The 25,283-nt window shown below is 52.3% G+C and overlaps 2 protein-coding genes across 3 annotated transcripts in view; one reads left to right on the forward strand and one right to left on the reverse strand.

Annotated features, from left to right (window-relative positions):
* Positions 1–7,137, forward strand: part of CHRM4 (cholinergic receptor muscarinic 4) — a 581,454-nt gene extending 574,317 nt beyond the window's left edge. For both annotated transcript variants that reach the window (XM_085646682.1, XM_085646681.1), the window contains one exon: positions 1,447–7,137. In XM_085646682.1, coding sequence (XP_085502808.1) covers positions 1,488–2,924 — 1,437 coding nt within the window. In that variant the 5' untranslated portion in view covers positions 1,447–1,487 and the 3' untranslated portion in view covers positions 2,925–7,137. The remainder of the gene's footprint in view (positions 1–1,446) is intronic.
* Positions 7,138–7,242: 105 nt separating this feature from the next.
* MDK (midkine) overlaps positions 7,243–25,283 on the reverse strand; it is a 135,590-nt gene continuing 117,549 nt past the window's right edge. Inside the window, exon 5 of the mRNA XM_085646683.1 lies at positions 7,243–9,452. Coding sequence (XP_085502809.1) covers positions 9,427–9,452 — 26 coding nt within the window. The 3' untranslated portion in view covers positions 7,243–9,426. The remainder of the gene's footprint in view (positions 9,453–25,283) is intronic.

The raw sequence follows: 25,283 nt of genomic DNA on the forward strand, positions 1-25,283 counted from the left end.
GTATTCCTTGCAGAATGTGACCCATGCAGATTGCGTCTGATGCAGAATGTTTCTGATTGGGAATGTGACCGATGCAAACCATGAAAGACGCAGATTGTGACCGATGTAGAATGTGTCTGTTTCAGAATGTGACCCATGCAAACCGTGAAAGATGCAGATTGCGTCAGATGCAGAATGTTTCTGATTGGGAATGTGACCAATGCAAACCGTGAAAGACGCAGATTGTGACCGATGTAGAATGTGTCTGATTCAGAATGTGACCCATGCAAACCGTGAAAGATGCAGATTGCGACAGATGCAGAATGTGTCTGATTCAGAATGTGACCCATGCAAACCATGAAAGAGTCAGACTTCAACAGATGCAGAATGTGTCTGATTCAGAATGTGACCCATGCAATCTGTGAAAGATGCAGATTTTGACAGATGCAGCATGTGGCTGATGCAGAAAGTGACCCGAGCAAACTGTGAACGATTGAGATTGCAGTCAAAGCAGAATATACTCCTTGCAGAAAGTGACCCATGCAGATAGCAACAGATGCCGAATAGGTCTGATTCAGAATGTGACCGATGCATTCTGCGAAATAAGGAGACTGCAACTGAAGCAGAATGTATTCCTTGCAGAATGTGCCCCAGGCAGATTGCGACTGATGCAGACGGTGCCTGATACAAAATGTGTCTGATGCAGATTATATCAAATGCAGATTATAGGTGAGACCTAATGTGGTCCATGCAGAATGTGTCCCATGCAGATTTTGACCGATGCTGAATGACAATGTGACACATACAATTGTGAAGAATGGAAATTGCAACCAAAGCAGAATGTAATCCTTGCAGTATGTGGTGCATGCAGATTGTGACCAATGTAGAATGTGGTTGATAGAGAAAGTGACCCATGCTGGCTGCAAAAGATGAAGATTGTGACAGATGTAATAGAATGTGACCTATGCAGATTGTGACCGATGTGAATGTGGTTGATAAAGAAAGTGACCCATGCAGGCTGCAAAAGTTGCAGATTGTGACAGATGTAATAGAATGTGACCTATGCAGATTGTGACCGATGCAGATTGTGTCTGATACAGAATGTGACAAAGGCAAACTATGACCAATGCATAATGTGACCTATGCCAACTGCACAAGATGCACATTGCAGTGAAATAGAATGTGACCCATGCAGATTGTGACCAATGAAGGGTGTGTCCAATACCGGTTATGCCACGCAAACTGTGACTATTGCATAATGTGACCTATGCCAACTGCACACTTGCAACCAATGCAGATTTTTGCAGCTACTGAATGTGACTCATGCAGATTGCAAAAACATACAGAATGTACTTGGTGCGACAGAAAGTTACACAGGCAACCAATCACTAACTTACAGAATGTGACAGAGATAAAACTGATATTTTTATGGGCTCAGACACTGACCCTCTCTGTCTTTCTCCACAGATCCGCTGCAGAACATCTCGGCTCAGCACTGGCAGGCGAAGATGGAGAACCAGACCGAAGACAACATCACCGGTGTCAAGAATGCAACCGAGGTGTCCGTCCAGGAGCCTTCGGACCAGTACAAGACTCTGGAGCTCGTCTTCATTGCCACCATCACGGGCTCTCTCAGCCTGGTCACTGTGGTGGGCAACATCCTGGTCATGCTGTCCATCAAGGTCAACAGGCAGCTCCAAACCGTCAACAACTACTTCCTGTTCAGCTTGGCCTGCGCAGACCTCATCATCGGAGTCTTTTCAATGAACCTGTACTCTGTCTATATCATCAAGGGGTATTGGCCGCTGGGACCCGTGGTCTGCGACCTCTGGCTGGCCCTGGACTATGTGGTCAGCAATGCATCTGTCATGAACCTTCTTATCATAAGCTTTGACCGCTACTTTTGTGTCACCAAACCGCTGACCTACCCAGCAAGGCGGACAACCAAGATGGCGGGGCTGATGATAGCCGCAGCCTGGATACTGTCCTTTGTGCTCTGGGCACCCGCCATACTCTTCTGGCAGTTCATTGTTGGCAAGAGGACAGTGCCTGATGGCACTTGCTACATTCAGTTTCTCTCCAACCCAGCCGTGACGTTTGGCACGGCCATCGCCGCCTTTTACCTGCCCGTGGTCATCATGACTGTGTTGTACATTCACATCTCTCTGGCCAGCAAGAGCCGGGTCAGAAGGAACCACCCAGAGATGAAATCTTCAAAGAAGTCCAAGCCTTTCTCTTTCCTCAAGACCTCTTTGGGCAAAAAGAACAACCACAACTCTCCGAAGAGGGCCGCAGATGTCCCAGAGGAGGTAGGGAATGGCAACGTGGAGGAGAAGCCCTTGGCCGAGGAGGAGGCTGCGGGACAGACCGAGGAGAAGGAGACTTCCAACGAGTCCAGCACAGTCAGCATCACACACAACACCAAGGAGAAGACCCTGGAGGACAGCCAGCTGCCGCCACCCAAGCAGAGCCCGACGCACCCGCGCCTGAATCCAGCATCCAAGTGGTCCAAGATTAAGATAGTTACCAAGCAAACAGGCAGTGAGTGCGTCACCGCCATCGAGATTGTGCCAGCAGATGCCACAGGACCCAACGCACTTCCAAACACTGGCCCAGGCAATGTGGCCCGCAAGTTTGCCAGCATTGCCCGCAACCAGGTGCGGAAGAAGCGCCAGATAGCCGCCAGGGAGAAGAAGGTGACCCGGACCATCTTCGCCATCCTGCTGGCCTTCATCATCACCTGGACGCCGTACAATGTCATGGTCCTGATCAACACCTTCTGCCAGACCTGCGTGCCAGAAACGGTGTGGTCCCTCGGCTACTGGCTCTGTTACGTCAACAGCACCGTCAACCCGGCCTGCTACGCCCTCTGCAACGCCACGTTCAAGAAGACCTTCAAACATCTGCTCATGTGCCACTACAGGAACGTTCGCACAGCCAGATAGGCCAAGGAGGTTCGCATCGCCAAGTGCTGAACCCCTTTGTGACTACCAAGTTTTCAGTTCGGCTTGAAGGGTGAGGACAGTGAGATGGAGGGATTGAGTTCTCCATGTGCCTGCAGATGCTTTGTCAATGAGTTCTGGAGTCCATGGAAGAGACTAGTAAGGATTAACCCTTTATTGTCTGGCAGTAAAGACTTCCGCACAGTAGAGTTTGGTAATGCGCAGTTCTAATTCTACCCCCTGAGTGTAGGGTGAGCACCTAAGGTGCCGGCGAGACCTCCTCCTTGGTAGTAGCCGCTACATGACTTGCTCATTGAGAGAAGATGGCTGCAGGTCTAGTGCAAGGATTCGCACCCTTACGCGCATGTGCCTCCCCCCTGGAAGAGGCCCACCTCAAGATCCCCAATATGCTCCTGGGCCTAGAACCCTAAAAGACCTTCTCTTGAGGTGTCTTAGTCTTCCCTTCGCCCCCAGCTTTCAAAGTTTGGGATCCAACAATCAGGACATGAGCCAGGAACAGATCAAGTGACCAGGCCATGTGTTCTGCACCCCACCCTCTGTCCTCCTGACCACCCTGTGGTCTTGCATGCAACAGATGGCCTTCGCCTGGCCCCACGGACTGTCAAAAGAAGATGTCAACTGGTTCACCGATCATCTTCTCAGAAGATCTGCAGACATTTCACATGCACCCTTTGGAAGAAGGCACCAACGCCACATTCTAAATACTGTTAAAATGCTGCCAGTCCCTTCACCTCATGACCCCTGAGCATCGATGAACATTCCCACTCATGCCACCGTGCAGCAGGACAGTGCCTTCCTTGGCACAGGTGCCCTCAGTGCTTCAATTAAAGTGCCAAACAACGAGTGAGGGATGCTTATTGCAGCCTGCCATTCAGGAACTCTGCCTGGCTGACCACCCACTGAGGGGATACTGCTGGCAATGTGAAGTTAGAAAGAACTCATCTCAGGGGGCTGAATGTGTGAGAGATGTACATCCTTGCTTTGGGAAGTTAAACTTCATCAAGACGATGAAGTCTCCAGTGTGTAACTGTCACCATAGGTCAACAAGAGCTCGGAGGGTGCCCTTGAGTAAGAGGGGTCACCAGCAAGTTCTAAGAGATGGATATTCCAGCCAGACCCACTTCAAATGGGTCCCTATGAAGGATGAGTGAAGCGCTGTGCTTCAGCGTTCATGCCCGGCTGAGCGCCTAGAGGTGGGATGCAGAGGGGACTCAGACAGGCTTTGTGCTGTGCCGCTGGCCTCACACACCAGGCCTGGTGCTGTGCCACTGGCCTCACACACCAGGCTTTGTGCTGTGCCACTGGCCTCACACACCAGGCCTGGTGCTGTAGTGCTGCCTCAGGCCTTGGAGACTACGTTTGACCATGCACACGTGCATACATGCACGCACACATGTATGCACGTGCAGTGCACCGGGCTTTGTGCTGATGCCACATTAAAGAAGTCGTGCTGTGTCGGTGTCCTTACATACTCCAGGCCAACAACCCTGGTGCGCCCTCTCCCAGCACAGGCAGTATGCCGTGGCCCAGCACAACTCACCCACAGCCAAGCCGTGCCACAAAGCCCCGGTTGAGCCAGGTGCTTCGCTGTGTCCCGAGGCTGGCCTACTGCTGTGCTGTGGTTATCACCCATCCCAGGGCCCTTAAGGCAGCCTGTGCAGTACCAACTGCTCCTTGAACCCACAGCTCTGTATAGGTTTCCTTGCTTCCCTTGTCATGTTTACTATAGCAGCCCTCAGCATGCAGCGTTCAGTGTAGCTAGATATATATCATACCGCCCCCTGCTGGCTCCCCTCTGTGTGCAGAACAAATAGGAGAACACGGTGTGCTACAGTAAAGTCCGGCTAGTGACAGCAGCTAGCTGTTACGCCATCACACTGTCACCAACTCATCCAGAGACACATGCACACCGAAAGCGGACATATACCTGCTTGTCGGGGCAACTTGGCGACCAAGGCTTGTGAAGTGAAAAACACACGTTACTTAGATGGACCAAAAGTTTAGGGAGCGGCTCAGGTATGTTTTACACCTTTAGCCAAGTCACTCCAGCTTCTTAGCCCACCCCGCCTGCATTCTGGTATTTTTCCCTCCTAAATTTAGAAAACAATATCTTTGGGAGGAACTCATAAAAAAACACATAACAAACACGATACATCCGGACGACCCAGCTCTCAGAAGGCATTCACTCGGAAACTACCTTTCTCCCATATTAAAAGTGATGCACCGGCAGCGCAAGAGGCTTGTAAATATGTCCCCCAGATTCCTTCTCTGTACACACCTGACCCCAAGAGTGAGTGAGTGAGAAGGTGGGGGTGAAGGCTGGCCCTCTTTTCAGCAATCCGCCCAGTAGAGTCCATTTTGTGGGCATGTTTTCTCAGACCCGGTAAAATGATTATCAGGTGCAGTTCAGCTTGTGCGAGGGCCCCTTTAGGGACCCCTCTGCCATGTTCCCTTTAGGGACCCCTCTGTCATGTTCCCTTTAGGGACCCCTCTGCCATGTTCCCTTTAGGGAGCCCTCTGCCTTGTTCCCTGTTTTTAGCCAATGCTGTCTCGAGCTAAGAAATGACACCAAACGTCTGAAATTGGATTTCTGTGTTTTACCATTCTGAGGTGCTCTGTCCTCTAAAACATCTGCACATGATATATAAACACAACATAATAACAGACAACGAACAGAAACGTATTGACCTGGAACAATACTTTCGAAACTTTCTACATTCATATGTTGTGCAGAATTCTGCCATTTACTGGTTGGATCTGAAAAACGATGAATAAATGAAGATTTTTATTTTCGAAGTCAACGTCACCTCTGCTAACGATGGCCCTGGGCAGACAACGCCCCACCGTGTGGCCGGCATCTTCAGATGTTGAGGCCAAGGTTATTGTGTCTGGTTAAGCTTCGCCCTGGGCATTCTCGCGTGCACAGCACTAGGCGAGTTGTTGACATCTGTGTCTTTGCAGGCTGCTGCCTTTCTATGGATGGAATTGGACTTTGCTTTCACACACTAGGCCGATGATGCTGTGACCAGTTCAGAGGTGGTTCTAAGCCCTGTTCGCATCTCACAGACACCCCCAAATGTGTCCAAGCACACCCCTTGCCGTGTTCTTCACTTGTGAACTAGGGGGCTTATTTGCGAGCCCCCTTTGCGGCTGCAGGGTCACTTTTTGTGGCTCTCCGGTGGTGCAGATTACAAAATCGCATCAATGAGGCGACGCAAAGTCACCCCGCCTGGCGTTGCGTGGCCTCGTAGATATGGAGTAAGGCGAGGCAGCGCTTATCACTGCATTGACTTACTCAGTCCCGGGAGGTGCTCCGCGGACATTGCGGATGGTGTTCCCAAGCAACACTCATGGATTTTGACGCCTTCCCAGATTTACAAGATCATATAAACCCGGGGAAGTGCCAAATCCTTACGCCTCCCCAGGTGAGGCGTAATGAGGAAAAATATATATATTTCTCCTCGTTTTTTCCTCTTTTCCCGTGTGCTACATTTTTCATCCCTAAGAAAGAGGAAAACTCCTCTTGGGATTGTTTTTGTGCAAGAAGGTGTGTCTTCCTGCACAGAAACAATCCTGCCGTCAACACAGGAACCCGTGCACCATTGTGCAAGGGGGCCTGCATTGGCACCAAGCAGCCAAAATGGCACCAGTGAAGGGAGAAAGAATAGGAACTCGCCAAATATGGTGCATTTGTGCCCTTTCACTTTGGCGTAAGGCAGCACAGTAAGGTTATTTGCTCTGCTGCCCTACATAAGATTCCCATAAATCAGGGCCTAGGAGTAGTGACGGCCCGCAGACATCAGGGACAGGGGAATTCACCACCTGACAAAAAGGCCAACAGTTTTCTATATAACCACCCATAGCCTTCCTGTGAAACAGGTGGGGCCTTTATACATTGCATTCAGTTTCTCTGTTTAGCAGGAGGCATCCTCTAAGTAGCTATTATGAAATAAAGTTACATATATACATACACGTACATAATATGTCCAGGAACTAACAAAAGTATGGACTGATAATTGTGACCCTCACCTCCACCGCCGGTGTCGCCTATAGCGCAACCCCCACCAAAAATACAAGCACCTCCCCCAGGCCTGAAAGACACATGGCAATGCATTCCTCAGAATGCCTAGTATTTTTAAATGATTCTTGTGTAAACCACTGAAAGAAACAATAAAGCTAAAATGTGTTTACGTCATTGTGTGTGAGAGAACTTAAGTCAATGTCTGGGTTTGAACAACAGAGTGAGAAGGTTTGAGAACCAGAACAAACAGATTCCAACACACGGACGCTATAGAAAGGGTATTTTTTACAGAATTTTATTGGAAAAGACACATTTTAAAAAGGTCAGTTTGGTGTCAGTAGAGGAAATATCACACAAGGGGTGATGGGTGCACTGAATGTACAAATGTGAGAGAGGCGGCAGTGAAGGTAAAAGGGGGTTGGTTTGAAAAGAGTGAAGCAGGGAAAGTGACAGGTAAGGTAGGACAGAAGGACAGAAAGACATCAGGGTGAGAGACTTGAGGGAAAAGAAGCAGCGACACCAAATCAAAAGGGGGAAATATGGACTGAAGTAGAGAAAGGTGCCTTGCTGAAAGAGGGAAGCAGGGTGAAGGAACAAGTGCAAGAAACTTGGAGAAAGGAGAAGAGCACCCAGCTGAAAGAGAGAAGCAGGGTGAAGGAACAAGTGCAAGAAACTTGGAGAAAGGAGAGAAGCACCCAGCTGAAAGAGGGAAGCAGGGTGAAGGAACAAGTGCAAGAAACTTGGAGAAAGGAGAGAAGCACCCAGCTGAAAGAGAGAAGCAGGGTGAAGGAACAAGTGCAAGAAACTTGGAGAAAGGAGAGAAGCACCCAGCTGAAAGTGAGAAGCAGGGTGAAGGAACAAGTGCAAGGAACTTGGAGAAAGGAGAGAAGCACCCAGCTGAAAGTGAGAAGCAGGGTGAAGGAACAAGTGCAAGAAACTTGGAGAAAGGAGAGAAGCACCCAGCTGAAAGAGAGAAGCAGGGTGAAGGAACAAGTGCAAGAAACTTGGAGAAAGGAGAGAAGCACCCAGCTGAAAGAGAGAAGCAGGGTGAAGGAACAAGTGCAAGAAACTTGGAGAAAGGAGAGAAGCACCCAGCTGAAAGAGAGAAGCAGGGTGAAGTTACAAGGGTTAGAAACATGCGGGAAAGGGGAGGAGAAAGTTTGAGAGCGGTGGGAGTGGGAAAGATGCTGGACGTGGAAAGCAGACTGACAGGAGAGAAGGAGTTTGAGAAGAGGCTAAGTAGAAGTTGGTAAAGTCAAAGAAAGAATAAGAAGGGATGGATCACCAGGAGTGGGGGGGCAGGAAAAGAAGAGGACAGGAGAGAGTTGAAGAAGAAACGCACAGAATTAAGAAGGGGGGTGGGAATGCCAGAGGGGGGGGGGCGGGGGGGTACTGGACAGGACATCTGATGAAATAGGAAAAAGTATCAAACGAAGAGCAGGAAAAGTAAAAGAGCACAGATGAACTAGCCATGGAGCGCTGATGGGAGACATGAGAGACTGACGAGGGGGAGAAGGGAGCGATGGCAAACTAGCAGGAGCGATGGCCAGGGAAGGGATGGTGGAGGAGTGACAGCGATGGAAGGGCCGGGCACCGTGATGAGAGGCCATGGGGTAGAGACACTAAAGTCATGGGAAGGCAGATGAGAAAGAAAGGTGTAACTAATCAGAGGCAGAATCTACTCGCACCCAGAGTAGGGCATCCAATCACACCTCTGCAATGGTTGGTGATGCTGATGATGTCACACCCGTGTGTAAACGCAGTGCTGTAATCCCAGCTCTGGGGAATGGAGAACGTCTATACATTTAATACAAAAGTGACCGAACCTGCCAAGGCCTGAAGCGTCATAGCGGCACAGACCACGTATGTCATAGGGACACAGACCATGTATGTCGTAGCAACACAGACCATGTATGTCATAGTGACACAGACCATGTACGTCATAGCGACACAGACCACGTACGCACTGTGGGGGCAGGTCAGTGCCATACACACACTCCTCAGACCCTTCTGCACGGGGGGCAGTGGTCCCAGCCTTCATACACACAGAGCCTCATCACTCTATAAATGCGGAGAAGTGGGCACGTGCCATTGTCAGGAAGCTTACCCACCCTGCCTCGAGTGCCAGGATTCAGAGATGGCAAGTGGATGGTTCAGTGGCAGAGGCTCATGCCTACCTCCACAAGAATGGCGCTTCAGCAAGCTACCTCAGGGTGGCGACGAGGGGTGCTGAGGGGACAGGACACTGGGCACAGTGTGAGGGAATCACTGTGGTAAGAGGGACTGGGCTCAGGGGAAGGGCCTAGGAGTGTGCTGGAAGTTTGAGGAGGGGTAGGGTGTACAGGTGGCGTGGTATGGCTGGGCGCAGGAACAGGAAAGGGGGACTGCACATCCTGGGTAACTTCAGGCAGCGGGGTACGGGGTGACGGAGGGCGAGAGGGGCGTCGTCACAGGCTCCCGGCGTTACTCCTTGCCTTTGCCTTTCTTGCCTGAAACAGAAAGGAGTACATGTTAATTTGTAATCAGCAGAAGTAACGCAACATTTTATTGGACCAATCTGCTTGAAAAACTGGGCTACAGAAAACAAAACATGTAACATAACAAGACTGACTGACAACCTGGGCAGTTGGGGTTCCTTCCCAGGATAAATCCAAAATACTGCTACAATGTATTGACAATGTTGTTTTCTTTGCAGCTCACAGGAGATAAAATAATATTTTTGTTTCAGAAAGTGAGAGACTGCCTCTCCAGCCTGAATGGGAGTCTCCCCTCTTTTGTTCCTGCCCTGAAATGACACAGGGTCGAGTCAAACATTCCATCACAGAAAGAGTTGTGAACCCCAGAAAGGGACAACTTACACAAGTTGCAATACGTCACTGACGTGCAATGACGTGTGCAGCTGAAGCACAGACCGGATACTTTTGGGTTAAATACACGGGTTGTGGAAAGGCTGGAGCCACTTTGAATACGCAAACACAACGCGCCCCCAAGAAGATGGCAGCGCACCCCCTGAAGGTACGGTTAGGGGGGCCTGAGAGCGAGCCGAGCTCAAGTGTACCAACGGAGGTATCCCCCCAAGTCTTGTATTGCTAACACACTGGGACCCTCAGTTATCTCCGCCGCTGGAGAGTCACTTTGTTTGACGCTCCGGTGGCGCCGGCCTCTCAATCATATCTATGAGGCGACGCAAAGCCATCCGGCGCGGCTTCACATGACCTCATAGATATGAAGTAAGACAAACCAGTGGCTCACTCTGCGTCACGGAGACGTCCCATCGGCGTTGCAGTGGATTTTCACACACAACAGCCCATGGAATTTGGTGCTGCCCCAGGATTTACAACATCACCTAAACCTGAGGCAGCGCCAAAAAGTTACACCTACCCAGAGAAGGCGTAACGAGGAGAAATGTTTGTATGTGTCGTCGTTTTTCCTGTTTCCATGTGCACGGATTTCTGAAGCACACATAGAATGAGGAAAATGCCTCGTGGGATAGTTTTCGTGCAGGAAGGCGAACCTTCCTGCACAAAAACAATCCTGCCAGCTAAGGAGGCGTCCTTGCACCATGGTGGAGGGTGCCTGTGTTGGCGCAAGGCAGCAAATTTTGCACCAGTGTAGGTGGAAAGAACAGAAATGCACCATATTTCCTAAATACAGTGGGGCAGATTTATGACGACTGGCGCATTCCTGCGCCGGAACGCCCCCACCTGTCCTGGAACGCCTACATGTGGCACAGGGCTTTACAACGTGACGCATCTCCCAGATGCGTCACGTTGTAAATACCCCGCACCATGGCGCAGGATTTGCGCCGCTGCTGCGTCACAAAAGTGACGCAACGGCGGCGCAAAAGTGGCGCAAGTGCAACATAAATCTGCCCCAGTGCGTGCATTCCTGCACTTTCCCATTGGCGAATGGCAGCGCAGAAGGAAAACTCGTGGTGCTGCCCAATTCCTCATACATGAGACCCCAGGATTGCAGCACCTAGGATGGTAAACCGGACCAGAAAAGAAACAGAATGCAAATACTGAAGAAGCAGAAACATCGTAAGAAGTGGACGCACAAAGCTACTATTCCATGCCAGAGGCACTCAAAGCACTCAAAGCACTCAAAGATGCAAGTAGAAAGAGGACTTACATTCATTACCGGTAACAACAGTTTTGCAACTCAATAGAGTCACGTGCTCTGCCTTTCTTCACGGTGTAGTGGTTGGACTCAGAACACTTCTACTAAAAAGTTGTATTTTGGGGGCTAGTTCTCCCCGGCACACACCCCAGCAGCAAGCCCCGCTCCTCATCCCCAACACACAAAATCTCCTGGGTGGATTGAGTGTTGCAGGCACAACCTGTTTGGGACAAGACCGATCTGATTGCTGGCGGTCTCTACTTCACTTACTCACCCTCCCCCCCTGTAATCTTTCTAAGTAACTCATTTGCATGTCCTGGCCCCATCGACGAGCGCCAAAAATAAAAACACCTCAATGAATTGGTAACAGCAAGCACATGAACTGAGCTGCTGTCCGGTAACAATAGCTGTTCCAGTATGAGTGAGTGTCGCCCGCCGGCATGTCCTCCGTCCACTCACATGGACAGGAGCCCCCGTGCCGCCGTCCTCGCGCTGCCTCTCAGGGGGCAGGTTCTCTCACGCTCACCCATCTCAGAGGAGACTATCAGTACACCTCAGTGTGAGTGAGTGTCGCCTGCCGGCATGTCCTCCGTCCACTCACATGGACAGGAGCCCCCCGTGCCCCGCCCTCCTGCTGCCTCTCAAGGGGCAGGTTCTCTCACGCTCACCCATCTCAGAGGAGACTATCAGTGCACCGCAGTGTGAGTGAGTGTCGCCCACCGGCATGTCCTCCGTCCACTCACATGGACAGGAGCCCCCCGTGCCCCCGCCCTCCTGCTGCCTCTCAAGGGGCAGGTTCTCTCACGCTCACCCATCTCAGAGGAGACTATCAGTACACCTCAGTGTGAGTGAGTGCAACCAGGCATGTCCTCCGTCCACTCACATGGACAGGAGCCTCCGGTGCCCCCGGTGCCCCCGTCCTCATGCTGCCTCTCAGGGGGCAGGTTCTCTCACGCTCACCCATCTCAGAGGAGACTATCAGTACACCTCAGTGTGAGTGAGTGTCGCCCGCCGGCATGTCCTCCATCCACTCACATGGACAGGAGCCCCCCATGCCCCCATCCTCACTCTGCCTCTCTAGGGGCAGGTTCTCTCACGCTCACCCATCTCAGAGGAGACTATCAGTACACCTCAGTGTGAGTCAGTGTCGCCCGCCGGCATGTCCTCCGTCCACTCACATGGACAGGAGCCCCCCGTGCCCCCGCCCTCCTGCTGCCTCTCAAGGGGCAGGTTCTCTCACGCTCACCCATCTCAGAGGAGACTATCAGTACACCTCAGTGTGAGTGAGTGTCGCCTGCCGGCATGTCCTCCGTCCACTCACATGGACAGGAGCCCCCCGTGCCCCGCCCTCCTGCTGCCTCTCAAGGGGCAGGTTCTCTCATGCTCACCCATCTCAGAGGAGACTATCAGTGCACCGCAGTGTGAGTGAGTGTCGCCCACCGGCATGTCCTCCGTCCACTCACATGGACAGGAGCCCCCCGTGCCGCCGTCCTCGCGCTGCCTCTCAGGGGGCAGGTTCTCTCACGCTCACCCATCTCAGAGGAGACTATCAGTGCACCTCAGTGTGAGTGAGTGTCGCCTGCCGGCATGTCCTCCGTCCACTCACATGGACAGGAGCCCCCCGTGCCGCCGTCCTCGCGCTGCCTCTCAGGGGGCAGGTTCTCTCACGCTCGCCCATCTCAGAGGAGACTATCAGTGCACCTCAGTGTGAGTGAGTGTCGCCCGCCGGCATGTCCTCCGTCCACTCACATGGACAGGAGCCCCCCGTGCCGCCGTCCTCGCGCTGCCTCTCAGGGGGCAGGTTCTCTCACGCTCACCCATCTCAGAGGAGACTATCAGTGCACCTCAGTGTGAGTGAGTGTCGCCCGCCGGCATGTCCTCCGTCCACTCACATGGACAGGAGCCCCCCGTGCCCCCGCCCTCCTGCTGCCTCTCAAGGGGCAGGTTCTCTCACGCTCACCCATCTCAGAGGAGACTATCAGTACACCTCAGTGTGAGTGAGTGTCGCCCGCCGGCATGTCTTCCGTTCACTCACATGGACAGGAGCCCCCCGTGCCCCCATTCTCACTCTGCCTCTCTAGGGGCAGGTTCTCTCACGCTCATCCATCTCAGAGGAGACTATCAGTGCACCTCAGTGTGAGTGAGTGCAACCCGGCATGTCCTCCGTCCACTCACATGGACAGGAGCCTCCCGTGCCGCCGTCCTCGCGCTGCCTCTCAAGGGGCAGGTTCTCTCACGCTCGCCCATCTCAGAGGAGACTATCAGTGCACCTCAGTGTGAGTGAGTGTCGCCCACCGGCATGTCCTCCGTCCACTCACATGGACAGGAGCCCCCGTGCCGCCGTCCTCGCGCTGCCTCTCATGGGGCAGGTTCTCTCACGCTCGCCCATCTCAGAGGAGACTATCAGTGCACCTCAGTGTGAGTGAGTGTCGCCCGCCGGCATGTCCTCCGTCCACTCACATGGACAGGAGCCCCCCATGCCCCCATCCTCACTCTGCCTCTCTAGGGGCAGGTTCTCTCACGCTCACCCATCTCAGAGGAGACTATCAGTGCACCTCAGTGTGAGTCAGTGTCGCCCGCCGGCATGTCTTCCGTCCACTCTCATGGACAGGAGCCCCCCGTGCCGCCGTCCTCGCGCTGCCTCTCAGGGGGCAGGTTCTCTCACGCTCACCCATCTCAGAGGAGACTATCAGTGCACCGCAGTGTGAGTGAGTGTCGCCCACCGGCATGTCCTCCGTCCACTCACATGGACAGGAGCCCCCCGTGCCCCCGCCCTCCTGCTGCCTCTCAAGGGGCAGGTTCTCTCACGCTCACCCATCTCAGAGGAGACTATCAGTGCACCGCAGTGTGAGTGAGTGTCGCCCACCGGCATGTCCTCCGTCCACTCACATGGACAGGAGCCCCCCGTGCCGCCGTCCTCGCGCTGCCTCTCAGGGGGCAGGTTCTCTCACGCTCGCCCATCTCAGAGGAGACTATCAGTGCACCGCAGTGTGAGTGAGTGTCGCCCACCGGCATGTCCTCCGTCCACTCACATGGACAGGAGCCCCCCGTGCCGCCGTCCTCGCGCTGCCTCTCAGGGGGCAGGTTCTCTCACGCTCGCCCATCTCAGAGGAGACTATCAGTGCACCTCAGTGTGAGTGAGTGTCGCCCGCCGGCATGTCCTCCATCCACTCACATGGACAGGAGCCCCCCATGCCCCCATCCTCACTCTGCCTCTCTAGGGGCAGGTTCTCTCACGCTCACCCATCTCAGTGGAGACTATCAGTGCACCTCAGTGTGAGTGAGTGTCGCCCGCCGGCATGTCCTCCGTCCACTCACATGGACAGGAGCCCCCCGTGCCCCCGCCCTCCTGCTGCCTCTCATGGGGCAGGTTCTCTCACGCTCACCCATCTCAGAGGAGACTATCAGTGCACCACAGTGTGAGTGAGTGTCGCCCGCCGGCATGTCCTCCGTCCACTCACATGGACAGGAGCCTCCCGTGCCACCTCTGATCCAACAGCGGAAAAAAGAATCTAAGATGGTGGGCATGCGCATGGGCATGGCAGGACAACGGCTGACGTCATGCGAGGATTTCACCTATGTCAACGCTCGCTTACTAAGAAAACCTTTACATCAGAGACACTTCGAGACCCAACCACTAGAAAGCGGAATTGTGCAAAGCAGGTGAACTTGGATTTCATGCTGCAAAAACAATTTTATCCAATGAAGTTCTTTCTGGTTTTATTTCAGATTGAAACATTCATTAAAATGTTACATCTTTGCACATATACTTTGACAAATAATAAAAATGACAGTTCATCTAACCCGGGAAAGTACATCCCCTCCCAAGAACACAAAGCAGGGCCCTTACTATACACAAGGTGTCCTGCTCCTGTCTGTGCCAAGGCACAACTTTAAGCAGGTGTGCCGGGTGCAAACAGGGAGAGTATGTCCTATTAGAATGAATACGCTGCGGCAGAGCCGCTGCGAACTCGAGGGCAGAATCTGCAGTGAAATTTGGAGCAGCCGATTGCAGCAGGCACTTCATGCTTCATAGTGGTGGCGGCAGCTGCCTGCACTTTAAGGAGGGTACAGATCTCCCTCTGAAGTTCAGTGACAACACCCACTTGCAGGGGGATGTCTGAGGGTCCATAGGACCCCCTTTCACCTCTTCAGAGAGCTACCCTCAGCGGGCACACCGACAGTGTGCCACTTTTTTGTGGAGCACTCTCAGAGAGAGTCTGAAGGGTATGTTTGTCTCTGTACCCGGGTCCATAATTGGCAGCATGGGCAGAGTCAAAGTGATTCCCTCATTTGCATGTGGCCACACCCCCATGCAAATGACGAGGAGCCCTCTACTCTATATGTGCGCCCGGGCTATCGGAATTACAAAAGCGTCTACATCACTTTTTGTATACTACAGCGCTCCAGGGGCGCACAAAGCTGGCACACACACCCAAGGTGCCCCCAGGGCATTATGTATAATATGGCCCTCCATACTTAGGCCATAATTACAATGGCGGGTGATCCGCCACCTGCATGCCATCGGTGGTGGTCCACCCAACATCCAGGCAGTGGGTCTGACCTCTGCATTTCAATGCAGGCGGTTGGACCACAGAGGTTGGGGTTCCACGGATTCAAGATCCCATCAGGCGGCAGTCGGACTCCTATCCATACAACGGAGGCGGTCCCTGCTCAGGCACCGCCTTAGGAATTAGGATGTTCCTTTGTGGATGCCTTTTTCATGGCCATCCGACCACCATGAAAAGGCAGACAGAAACAGACTGTGGGGGCCCCAAGCAGAGCCCCCATCACCCGTGGGTCACTGCTAAGTGGCATGGTGGGGCACATGTAGGGCCCCCCACACATCAATGCACTGTGTGCCAGGCAACACATGCATGGATGTGCACAAAGTGCCTTTTTCTACTGCGGCTTGTGCTGCGGCCCTTTTCCTGGGTTGCAGCCCAAGCTGCAGTAGCAAAAAGCACTTTCCAAACACCTACATGGTGGTCTGTTCACAATAGGCCGAGTGGGACTGCCGACTCATTGTCAGACGGTGACCTGCCCGATACGATGGCGATCAGAGATCCGACCGCCATTGTAATGAGGGCCTTTGTTGGGCTTGACCGTCAAGCCAGAACATGTTCAGCCCGACGACTGGGACCTTCAGTTTCATGAATGAAAGAGCACTTTCGTATGTGATGTCCTAAAAGGACCGAGTGGAGGCTCCCAGTCGAGTCTGCACTCCACTGGCTAAAAGACCCGAAGTTGTTCTATTTCACCCGAAAGGAAGTGCAAGTTGCCACCAGTACCAATGCCTTCTGCAACAGCTTGGCACGGCTGCAGGTGGCAGTCTTTGAAAGAAATGCCCAATCCTGGAGCTAATCCATGTTACTGAACTGATTCATTTAAAATAGCTTTTTCTTGCAAGATACAAACCCTGACTGGCAGCAATGAGGGGTTTGACAGGAAATGAGCCGGTCTACAATCTTACTAGGAAACAACCGCTATGACTGCAGACTGGAGGTACCCCCTAGGATTTGAAAGAATCTTACAGAGAAAGAGGCAGCCCCAAGAAAGAGAAGGTTCAAGAGACCTGGAGAAAGGTGGGTACATGCCCACCATACAGCGCTCCACCGGGCTGAGCGGGCCAAGGCAGCAGCTTCTGGGAAAGTGTGGAGGATGGACATACAGACTCCCCAGAACCTACAGCGTGTTGGTCAAATGGCTACTGCAGAACACAGCTTAATATGAGCAGGTGTTTGCCAGGGCTCAGCCCTACCCTGAAACTCCTTATGGAGCAACAGGACTGCAGGGACATCACTGGCAGATGCTGTGGGCAATGCCAGCATTGCGTAGTGCTGGGCACTGGCATTTATTTTTCTAACAAATTAAGCTCTCCTGACCTCGGCCTTTTACACCGATACAGGAAATGCACCTCACACTGAGTTCTCACCTCTTACTGATACCTCACTTCAGGTATCTGACGTCAGGGCTTCCCATCACTCCAGGGAGCTGAACGCAGCCTGTTTCATCGCTCCAGGAATCTGACGTCAGCGTGTGACATCATGCCAGGGATCTGACATCAGTGCTTGACATCAATCCAGGGATCTGAACGTAGCCTATTACATCGCTCTATGAATCTGAGGTCAGTGTGTAACATCACAGCAGGGATCTGATTTTAGCGTATGACATCACAGCAGGGCTCTGACAGCAGCGTGTGACATCACACCAGGGACATGACATGAGCGTGTGAGAATACTCCAGGGATCTGAACGTAGACTATTAAATCATTCTGGGAATCCTATGTCAGAATATGACATCACCCCAGGGTTCACATTGTGGATCTCACGTCAGTACTTGACATCTCTCCAGGGATCACTCGTCAGGGTGTGAGAATACTCCAGGGCATCTGAAGGTAGACTGTTTCATCGCTCCTGATATCTTATGTCAGAGCGTGACATCACACCAGGGATCTGACGTCAGGGTGTAAGTATACTCCAGGGTGTCTGATGGTAGACTGTTTAATCGCTCCTGAAATCTTATGTCAGAGTTTGACATCACACCAGGGATCTGACGTCAGTGCTTGCCATCACTCCAGGAACCAGACTTCAGTCTGGTAAAGAACCAAGCATTGCCCACGGTAATTAAACAATATAAGTATCGAATGCAAGACTGAGTTTGATAAGCACTCCAATAAAAGAAATGAGGCGGAGACGCCTCAAAATACAAATAACAAAGGTAAACTGCAGGGAAGACAGCTGCAAGGCTGCCCTCTAACTCCTCCCAGACAAAAACAGGTGTAGAGAAGACCAATTTGATGTCACGTGTCCACGAAGGGTGTCCCCCAGCAGCCACATACAAGGTAAGTGGAAACGGCCCTTTCCTAAAAACCCAGGAAGACGAAGGCGGCTGAAAGCGCACCTCTCAGGCGCTTGAATAAAGCTAATCCCGCCGCTGACAGGGGTTCATAGATCCACAGCGCCATCTGGTGGCCATTGAAACTAATCCCACCGCTGAGAGGAGTTCATGGAGCCACAGCGCCATCTGGTGGCCATTGAAACTAATCCCGCCGCTGACAGGGGTTCAGAGAGCCACAGCGCCATTTGGCGGCTATTGAAACTAATCCCACCGCTGAGAGGAGTTCACGGAGCCACAGCGCCATCTGGTGGCTATTGAAACTAATCCCACCGCTGAGAGGAGTTCATGGAGCCACAGCGCCATCTAGTGGCTATTGAAACTAATCCCACCGCTGAGAGGAGTTCATGGAGCCACAGCGCCATCTGGTGGCTGTTGTATCTAATTTTGCGGCACGTTTTGTCCAAGAATGCTGGGGGGCAGATTTAGAAGCCCCTTGTGCCACTTTTGCGTCATTTTTAACATAGGAAAAGTGACGCAAAAGTGGCGCAAGGGGCTTGTACATCTGCCCCCTATTCTGCAAGTGGGGGCAGTCTTTGACTGGAGCGGGCGAGAGAAGTGGGTGTCACTGAGTGAGGGAGCAGTCTCTGGCTTGGAGGAGTCAGAGTGAGGAGGCAGTCTCTGGCTGGGGACACTGAGTGAGTAGTCACTGGCTGGTTTGGCACTGAGTGAGGGGGCAGTCTCAGGCTGGGGGGGCACAGAGTGAGGGGGCAGTCTCTGGCTGGGGGGGCACAGAGTGAGGGGGCAGTCTCTGGCTGCACCCCATGCCTCCACTCAGTAGAGGCTTCCCGGTGATCTCTTCAACTTTAATGTACGTGTGTATTTATATTTGTTATTTATTTTATTCATTTATTTATAAAGTTTTTTATAGCGTGAACATGATCCCAAAGGGTATCAGACCGCTTTACAATTTGAGGGAAAGGAAAGAAACAGTTGCAGTACAGGCATCAAAGGAATGTCACTCCAAACAAAACAAACATGCATGTATATGTCTTATTAGCTAGGAAAACAAAAGACAAAGAAATACTGAGGAAAAAAGTTACCATAGGGGAGCAATAGGATTCTCAGACACTGAGTGTGTTATTCTTTAGTGGTTCCCCACAAATGGGGATGATCCATCAACACAATAAAACGAGTCTCAACGTTTAATGTTTTACAAAGATGGGAAGTGCAAGAAAGAGCTACAGAATTATAACTCACTTAAAATTTGCAGAACTGAAATTTCATGAAGTCTTTTGTCAACTTGATTGATGCCACTCCCTGCTGTTAGATTGTCTTTAATTTATTGGTATAATCTGAAACTTGTGGACAGACCCAACAAACATCAACAAATCAAGGTCATAGTAAATGTTGCTCACAGCACTAGAGTCAATTGATCTGATCTGGCTTTATCGTGTAGCGCCCTGATGCCTCCGGGCCATGTCCGCGCTATAAAAAATTGCAAAAATAAACAAATACATTTCCTAGAGCAGGAGATGCATGTGTGGAAAAGACAGCGCTAAGACCTCACATCGCCTGTTAACTTAACACTAGCAGGGTATGACAACTCTAACTCCCAACCAGAGGCCTTATTACAGTGTGTGATTACATCTTGTACCCGGTACACATCTGGCATGGCTCGTGAACTGGTCGCCAGTGTGAAATGATGGCCCTAAAACCACTGACGATAACTTCCAGCAGCTGTTAGCCAGGGCCACTAGATTTATGCAACAGCGGAGAACCAATTATGCAAAGGGTTGATTAAATTATGTGGCAGGCAAATTATGTGGCGTAAAGCTGCACATTTTGTGACAGTATTACCGTATTGTTTTATCTGCTTTACACAGGATAACAGTCTGAGCAAAGGGTGCACCTCATTGGTTAAAGTTTCACACTTAATTACAGAAACAGGCAATTGAACCAGTCAAATTCTGCAAAGAGCCTTCCACTGTGTAGTCATACATGTCACCACATGTTTAACACCTTTAGATCCCTCTAAACTAAAATAAAATTATTTTTTGGGGTAAAATCTGTCAATTATGCAGCAGATAGTGGATTGTGTCGCAAATGTGCAAAGTCGATACATAAGTGGAAAATGATGCGGTCCCAGAATCCCATGACACCAGTAACCTTGCTGTAAACTTATCACTAGCGTGAGGTGACACACCTTACCCCGGTATACACAATTCCTAACCACTATACTGTCAGCGTGAGGTGACATCTGGTGCCCCGTTACACACCTCTCATAGCCCATTAACTTGTCAACCGTGTAAACTGACGCATTTTACGTCCGTATACGTAACTTCCAGCGCCTGCCACTGCAGAGGCTAGAAAGATGTCAATAAATAAATCTACACAAGGTTTGAAAACCTGGTTTGACAGTGAGCTCTGCAGATGGGGGCACAGCCCATTCCGCTTAGCACACAAGCGTTTAAGTTCTAAAACTGCAGGGTGTGTGATGTTTTGAAATGTGATGCAAATAGGTCGGAGATCACACGGTTTATGTGGCCGCTCGCAGAGAATGGCTGTGATTGTGTGTTTCTTCTGGGCCCAGCAATGCTGCTGTTGCTGGTTCTCTAGTCAGTGATAGGGCCACTGGAATTAAGCGATTGTGCTATAGCTGCGATTTTCGTGTAATTATAGATTACCGCATTTGCCACATAATCCATCATCTGCTGCATAATCTGCAGATTTTGACAACAAAAAAAACATTTTGTTTCTAGCTCAAAGGGTTCAAACGCAACTAAAAATGCAGCAACACATGCTACCCGGCAGTGGAAAGCCTTTTGCACAGGTTCACTGGGCACCTTTCTTTTGCTTATTGCCATATTTAGGAATTATATTTGTACTAATGAGGTACAAACTATGTCCAGATAGTGTTAACAAGTGTATAAAATAAAAAATAATAAAAGTAATACTATTACAAAATGTGCCGTATCGCGCTGCATAATTTGTCTTTTCTTGCCGCATAATTTACTCATCCCTGTCACATAATTTGGACCTCCGTTGCTGCATAATTCCAACTGCCCTACTGATCAGGGTTCCTTCCGCAGCCCTCTGCCGCAGCCTGCTGTCAGTCCCTGGGTGTCTAGTGACTGATAGTTACCAGGGGTTCTAGGGTTCCTTCACAGCCCTCTGCCGCAGCCTGCTGTCAGTTGCTGGGTCTCTAGTGACTGATAGTAATCATGGGTTCTAGGGTTCCTTCACAGCCCTCTGCCACAGCCTGCTGTCAGTCGCTGGGTCTCTAGTGACTGATAGTTACCAGGGGTTCTAGGGTTCCTTCCGCAGCCCTCTGCCGCAGCCTGCTGTCAGTTGCTGGGTCTCTAGTGACTTATAGTTACCAGGGGTTCTAGGGTTCCTCCCCCAGCTCTCTGTCGCACCCTGCTGTCAGTCCCTGGGTCTCTAGTGACTGATAGTTACCACGGGTTCTAGGGTTCCTCCCGCAGCCCTCTGACGCACCCTGCTGTCAGTCGCTGGGTCACTAGTGACTGACAGTTCCCAGGGGTTCTAGGGTTCCTTCACAGCCCTCTGCCGCAGCCTGCTGTCAGTTGCTGGGTCTCTAGTGACTGATAGTTACCAGGGGTTCTAGGGTTCCTTCCGCAGCCCTCTGCTGCACCCTTCTGTCAGTTGCTGGGTCTCTAGTGACTGATAGTTGCCAGGGGTTCTAGGGTTCCTCCCCCAGCCCTCTGCCGCAGCCTGCTGTCAGTTGCTGGGTCTCTAGTGACTTATAGTTACCAGGGGTTCTAGGGTTCCTCCCCCAGCCCTCTGTCGCACCCTGCTGTCAGTCCCTGGGTCTCTAGTGACTGATAGTTACCACGGGTTCTAGGGTTCCTCCCGCAGCCCTCTGACGCACCCTGCTGTCAGTCGCTGGGTCACTAGTGACTGACAGTTCCCAGGGGTTCTAGGGTTCCTTCACAGCCCTCTGCCGCAGCCTGCTGTCAGTTGCTGGGTCTCTAGTGACTGATAGTTACCAGGGGTTCTAGGGTTCCTTCCGCAGCCCTCTGCTGCACCCTTCTGTCAGTTGCTGGGTCTCTAGTGACTGATAGTTGCCAGGGGTTCTAGGGTTCCTCCCCCAGCCCTCTGCCGCAGCAGCTGTCAGTCCCTGGGTCTCTAGTGACTGATAGTTACCAGGGGTTCTAGGGTTCCTTCAGAGCCCTCTGCCACAGCCTGCTGTCAGTCGCTGGGTCTCTAGAGACTGATAGTTACCATGGGTTCTCGGGTTCCTTCCGCAGCCCTCTGCCGCAGCCTGCTGTCAGTCCCTGGGTCTCTAGTAACTGATAGTTACGAGGGGTTCTAGGGTTCCTTCACAGCCCTCTGCCACAGCCTGCTGTCAGTTGCTGGGTCTCTAGTGACTGATAGTTAGAATGGGTTCTAGGGATCCTCCCCCAGCCCTCTGCAGCAGCCTGCTGTCAGTCCCTGGGTCAATAGTGACTGATAGTTACCAGGGGTTCCTTCACAGCCCTCTGCCGCAGCCTGCTGTCAGTTGCTTAGTCTCTAGTGACTGATAGTTACCACGGGTTCTAGGGTTCCTTCTGCAGGCCTCTGCCGCAGCGTGCTGTCAGTTGCTGGGTCTCTAGTGACTGATAGTTACAAGGGGTTCTAGGGTTCCTTCACAGCCCTCTGCCGCAGCCTGCTGTAAGTTGCTGGGTCTCTAGTGACTGATAGTTGGAATGGGTTCTAGGGATCCTCCCCCAGCCCTCTGCAGCAGCCTGCTGTCAGTCCCTGGGTCAATAGTGACTGATAGTTACCAGGGGTTCTAGGGTTCCTTCACAGCCCTCTGCCGCAGCCTGCTGTCAGTCGCTGGGTCTCTAGTGACTTATAGATACCATGGGTTCTAGCGTTCCTTCCGCAGCCCTCTGCCACAGCCTGCTGTCAGTTGCTGGGTCAATAGTGACTGATAGTTACCAGGGGTTGTAGGGTTCCTTCACAGCCCTCTGCCGCAGCCTGCTGTCAGTTCCTGGGTCTCTAGTGACTGATAGTTACCAGGGGTTCTAGGGTTCCTTCACAGCCCTCTGCCGCAGCCTGCTGTCAGTCGCTGGGTCTCTAGTGACTGATAGTTACCAGGGGTTCTCGGGTTCCTTCACAGCCCTCTGCCGCAGCCTGCTGTCAGTCCCTGGGTCAATAGTGACTGATAGTTACCAGGGGTTCTAGGGTTCCTTCACAGCCCTCTGTCGCAGCCTGCTGTCAGTTGCTGGGTCAATAGTGACTGATAGTTACCAGGGGTTCTAGGGTTCCTTCACAGCCCTCTACCGCAGCCTGCTGTCAGTTCCTGGGTCTCTAGTGACTGATATTTACCAGGGGTTCTAGGGTTCCTTCACAGCCCTCTGCCGCAGCCTGCTGTCAGTCGCTGGGTCTCTAGTGACTGATAGTTACCATGGGTTCTAGGGTTCCTTCACAGCCCTCTGCCGCAGCCTGCTGTCAGTTGCTGGGTCTCTAGTGACTGATAGTAATCATGGGTTCTAGGGTTCCTTCACAGCCCTCTGCCGCAGCCTGCTGTCAGTCGCTGGGTCTCTAGTGACTGATAGTTACCAGGGGTTCTAGGGTTCCTTCCGCAGCCCTCTGCCGCAGCCTGCTGTCAGTTGCTGAGTCTCTAGTGACTGATAGTTACCAGGGGATCTAGGGTTCCTCCCCCAGCCCTCTGCCGCAGCCTGCTGTCAGTTGCTGAGTCTCTAGTGACTGATAGTTACCAGGGGTTCTAGGGTTCCTCCCCCAGCCCTCTGCCGCAGCCTGCTGTCAGTCCCTGGGTCAATAGTGACTGATAGTTACCAGGGGTTCTAGGGTTCCTTCACAGCCCTCTGCCGCAGCCTGCTGTCAGTTGCTGGGTCTCTAGTGACTTATAGTTACCAGAGGTTCTAGGGTTCCTCCCCCAGCCCTCTGTCGCAGCCTGCTGTCAGTCCCTGGGTCTCTATTGACTGATAGTTACCAGGGGTTCTAGGGTTCCTTCTCAGCCCTCTGCCGCAGCCTGCTGTCAGTTGCTGGGTCTCTAGTGACTGATAGTTACCAGGGGTTCTAGGGTTCCTTCTCAGCCCTCTGCCGCAGCCTGCTGTCAGTTGCTGGGTCTCTAGTGACTGATAGTTACCATGGGTTCTAGGATTCCTTCCGCAGCCCTCTGCCGCACCCTGCTGTCAGTTGCTGGGTCTCTAGTGACTGATAGTTGCCAGGGGTTCTAGCGTTCCTCCCCCAGCCCTCTGCCGCAGCCTGCTGTCAGTCCCTGGGTCAATAGTGACTGATAGTTGCCAGGGGTTCTAGCGTTTCTCCCCCAGCCCTCTGCCGCAGCCTGCTGTCAGTCCCTGGGTCAATAGTGACTGATAGTTACCAGGGGATCTAGGGTTCCTTCATAGCCCTCTGCCGCAGTCTGCTGTCAGTCCCTGGGTCTCTAGTGACTGATAGTTACCAGGGGTTCTAGCGTTCCTCCCCCAGCCCTCTGCCGCAGCCTGCTGTCAGTCGCTGGGTCTCTAGTGACTTATAGTTACCAGGGGTTCTAGGGTTCCTTCCGCAGCCCTCTGCCGCAGCCTGCTGTCAGTTGCTTAGTCTCTAGTGACTGATAGTTACAAGGGGTTCTAGGGTTCCTTCTGCAGGCCTCTGACGCAGCCTGCTGTCAGTTGCTGGGTCTCTAGTGACTGATAGTTACCAGGGGTTCTAGGGTTCCTTCTCAGCCCTCTGCCGCAGCCTGCTGTCAGTTGCTGGGTCTCTAGTGACTGATAGTTACCATGGGTTCTAGGGTTCCTCCCCCAGCCCTCTGCCACAGCCTGCTGTCAGTCGCTGGGTCTCTAGTGACTGATAGTTACCAGGGGTTCTAGGGTTCCTTCCGCAGCCCTCTGCCGCAGCCTGCTGTCAGTTGCTGGGTCTCTAGTGACTGATAGTTACCAGGGGTTCTAGGATTCCTTCCGCAGCCCTCTGCCGCAGCCTGCTGTCAGTTGCTAGGTCTCTAGTGACTGATAGTTACCAGGGGTTCTAGGGTTCCTTCCGCAGCCCTCTGCCGCACCCTTCTGTCAGTTGCTGGGTCTCTAGTGACTGATAGTTGCCAGGGGTTCTAGCGTTCCTCCCCCAGCCCTCTGCCGCAGCCTGCTGTCAGTCCCTGGGTCAATAGTGACTGATAGTTGCCAGGGGTTCTAGCGTTTCTCCCCCAGCCCTCTGCCGCAGCCTGCTGTCAGTCCCTGGGTCAATAGTGACTGATAGTTACCAGGGGTTCTAGGGTTCCTTCACAGCCCTCTGCCGCAGTCTGCTGTCAGTCCCTGGGTCTCTAGTGACTGATAGTTACCAGGGGTTCTAGCGTTCCTCCCCCAGCCCTCTGCCGCAGCCTGCTGCCAGTCGCTGGGTCTCTA

Source organism: Triturus cristatus, chromosome 3_1 (assembly GCF_964204655.1).
Source record: "Triturus cristatus chromosome 3_1, aTriCri1.1, whole genome shotgun sequence".
Lineage (NCBI taxonomy): Eukaryota > Metazoa > Chordata > Amphibia > Caudata > Salamandridae > Triturus > Triturus cristatus.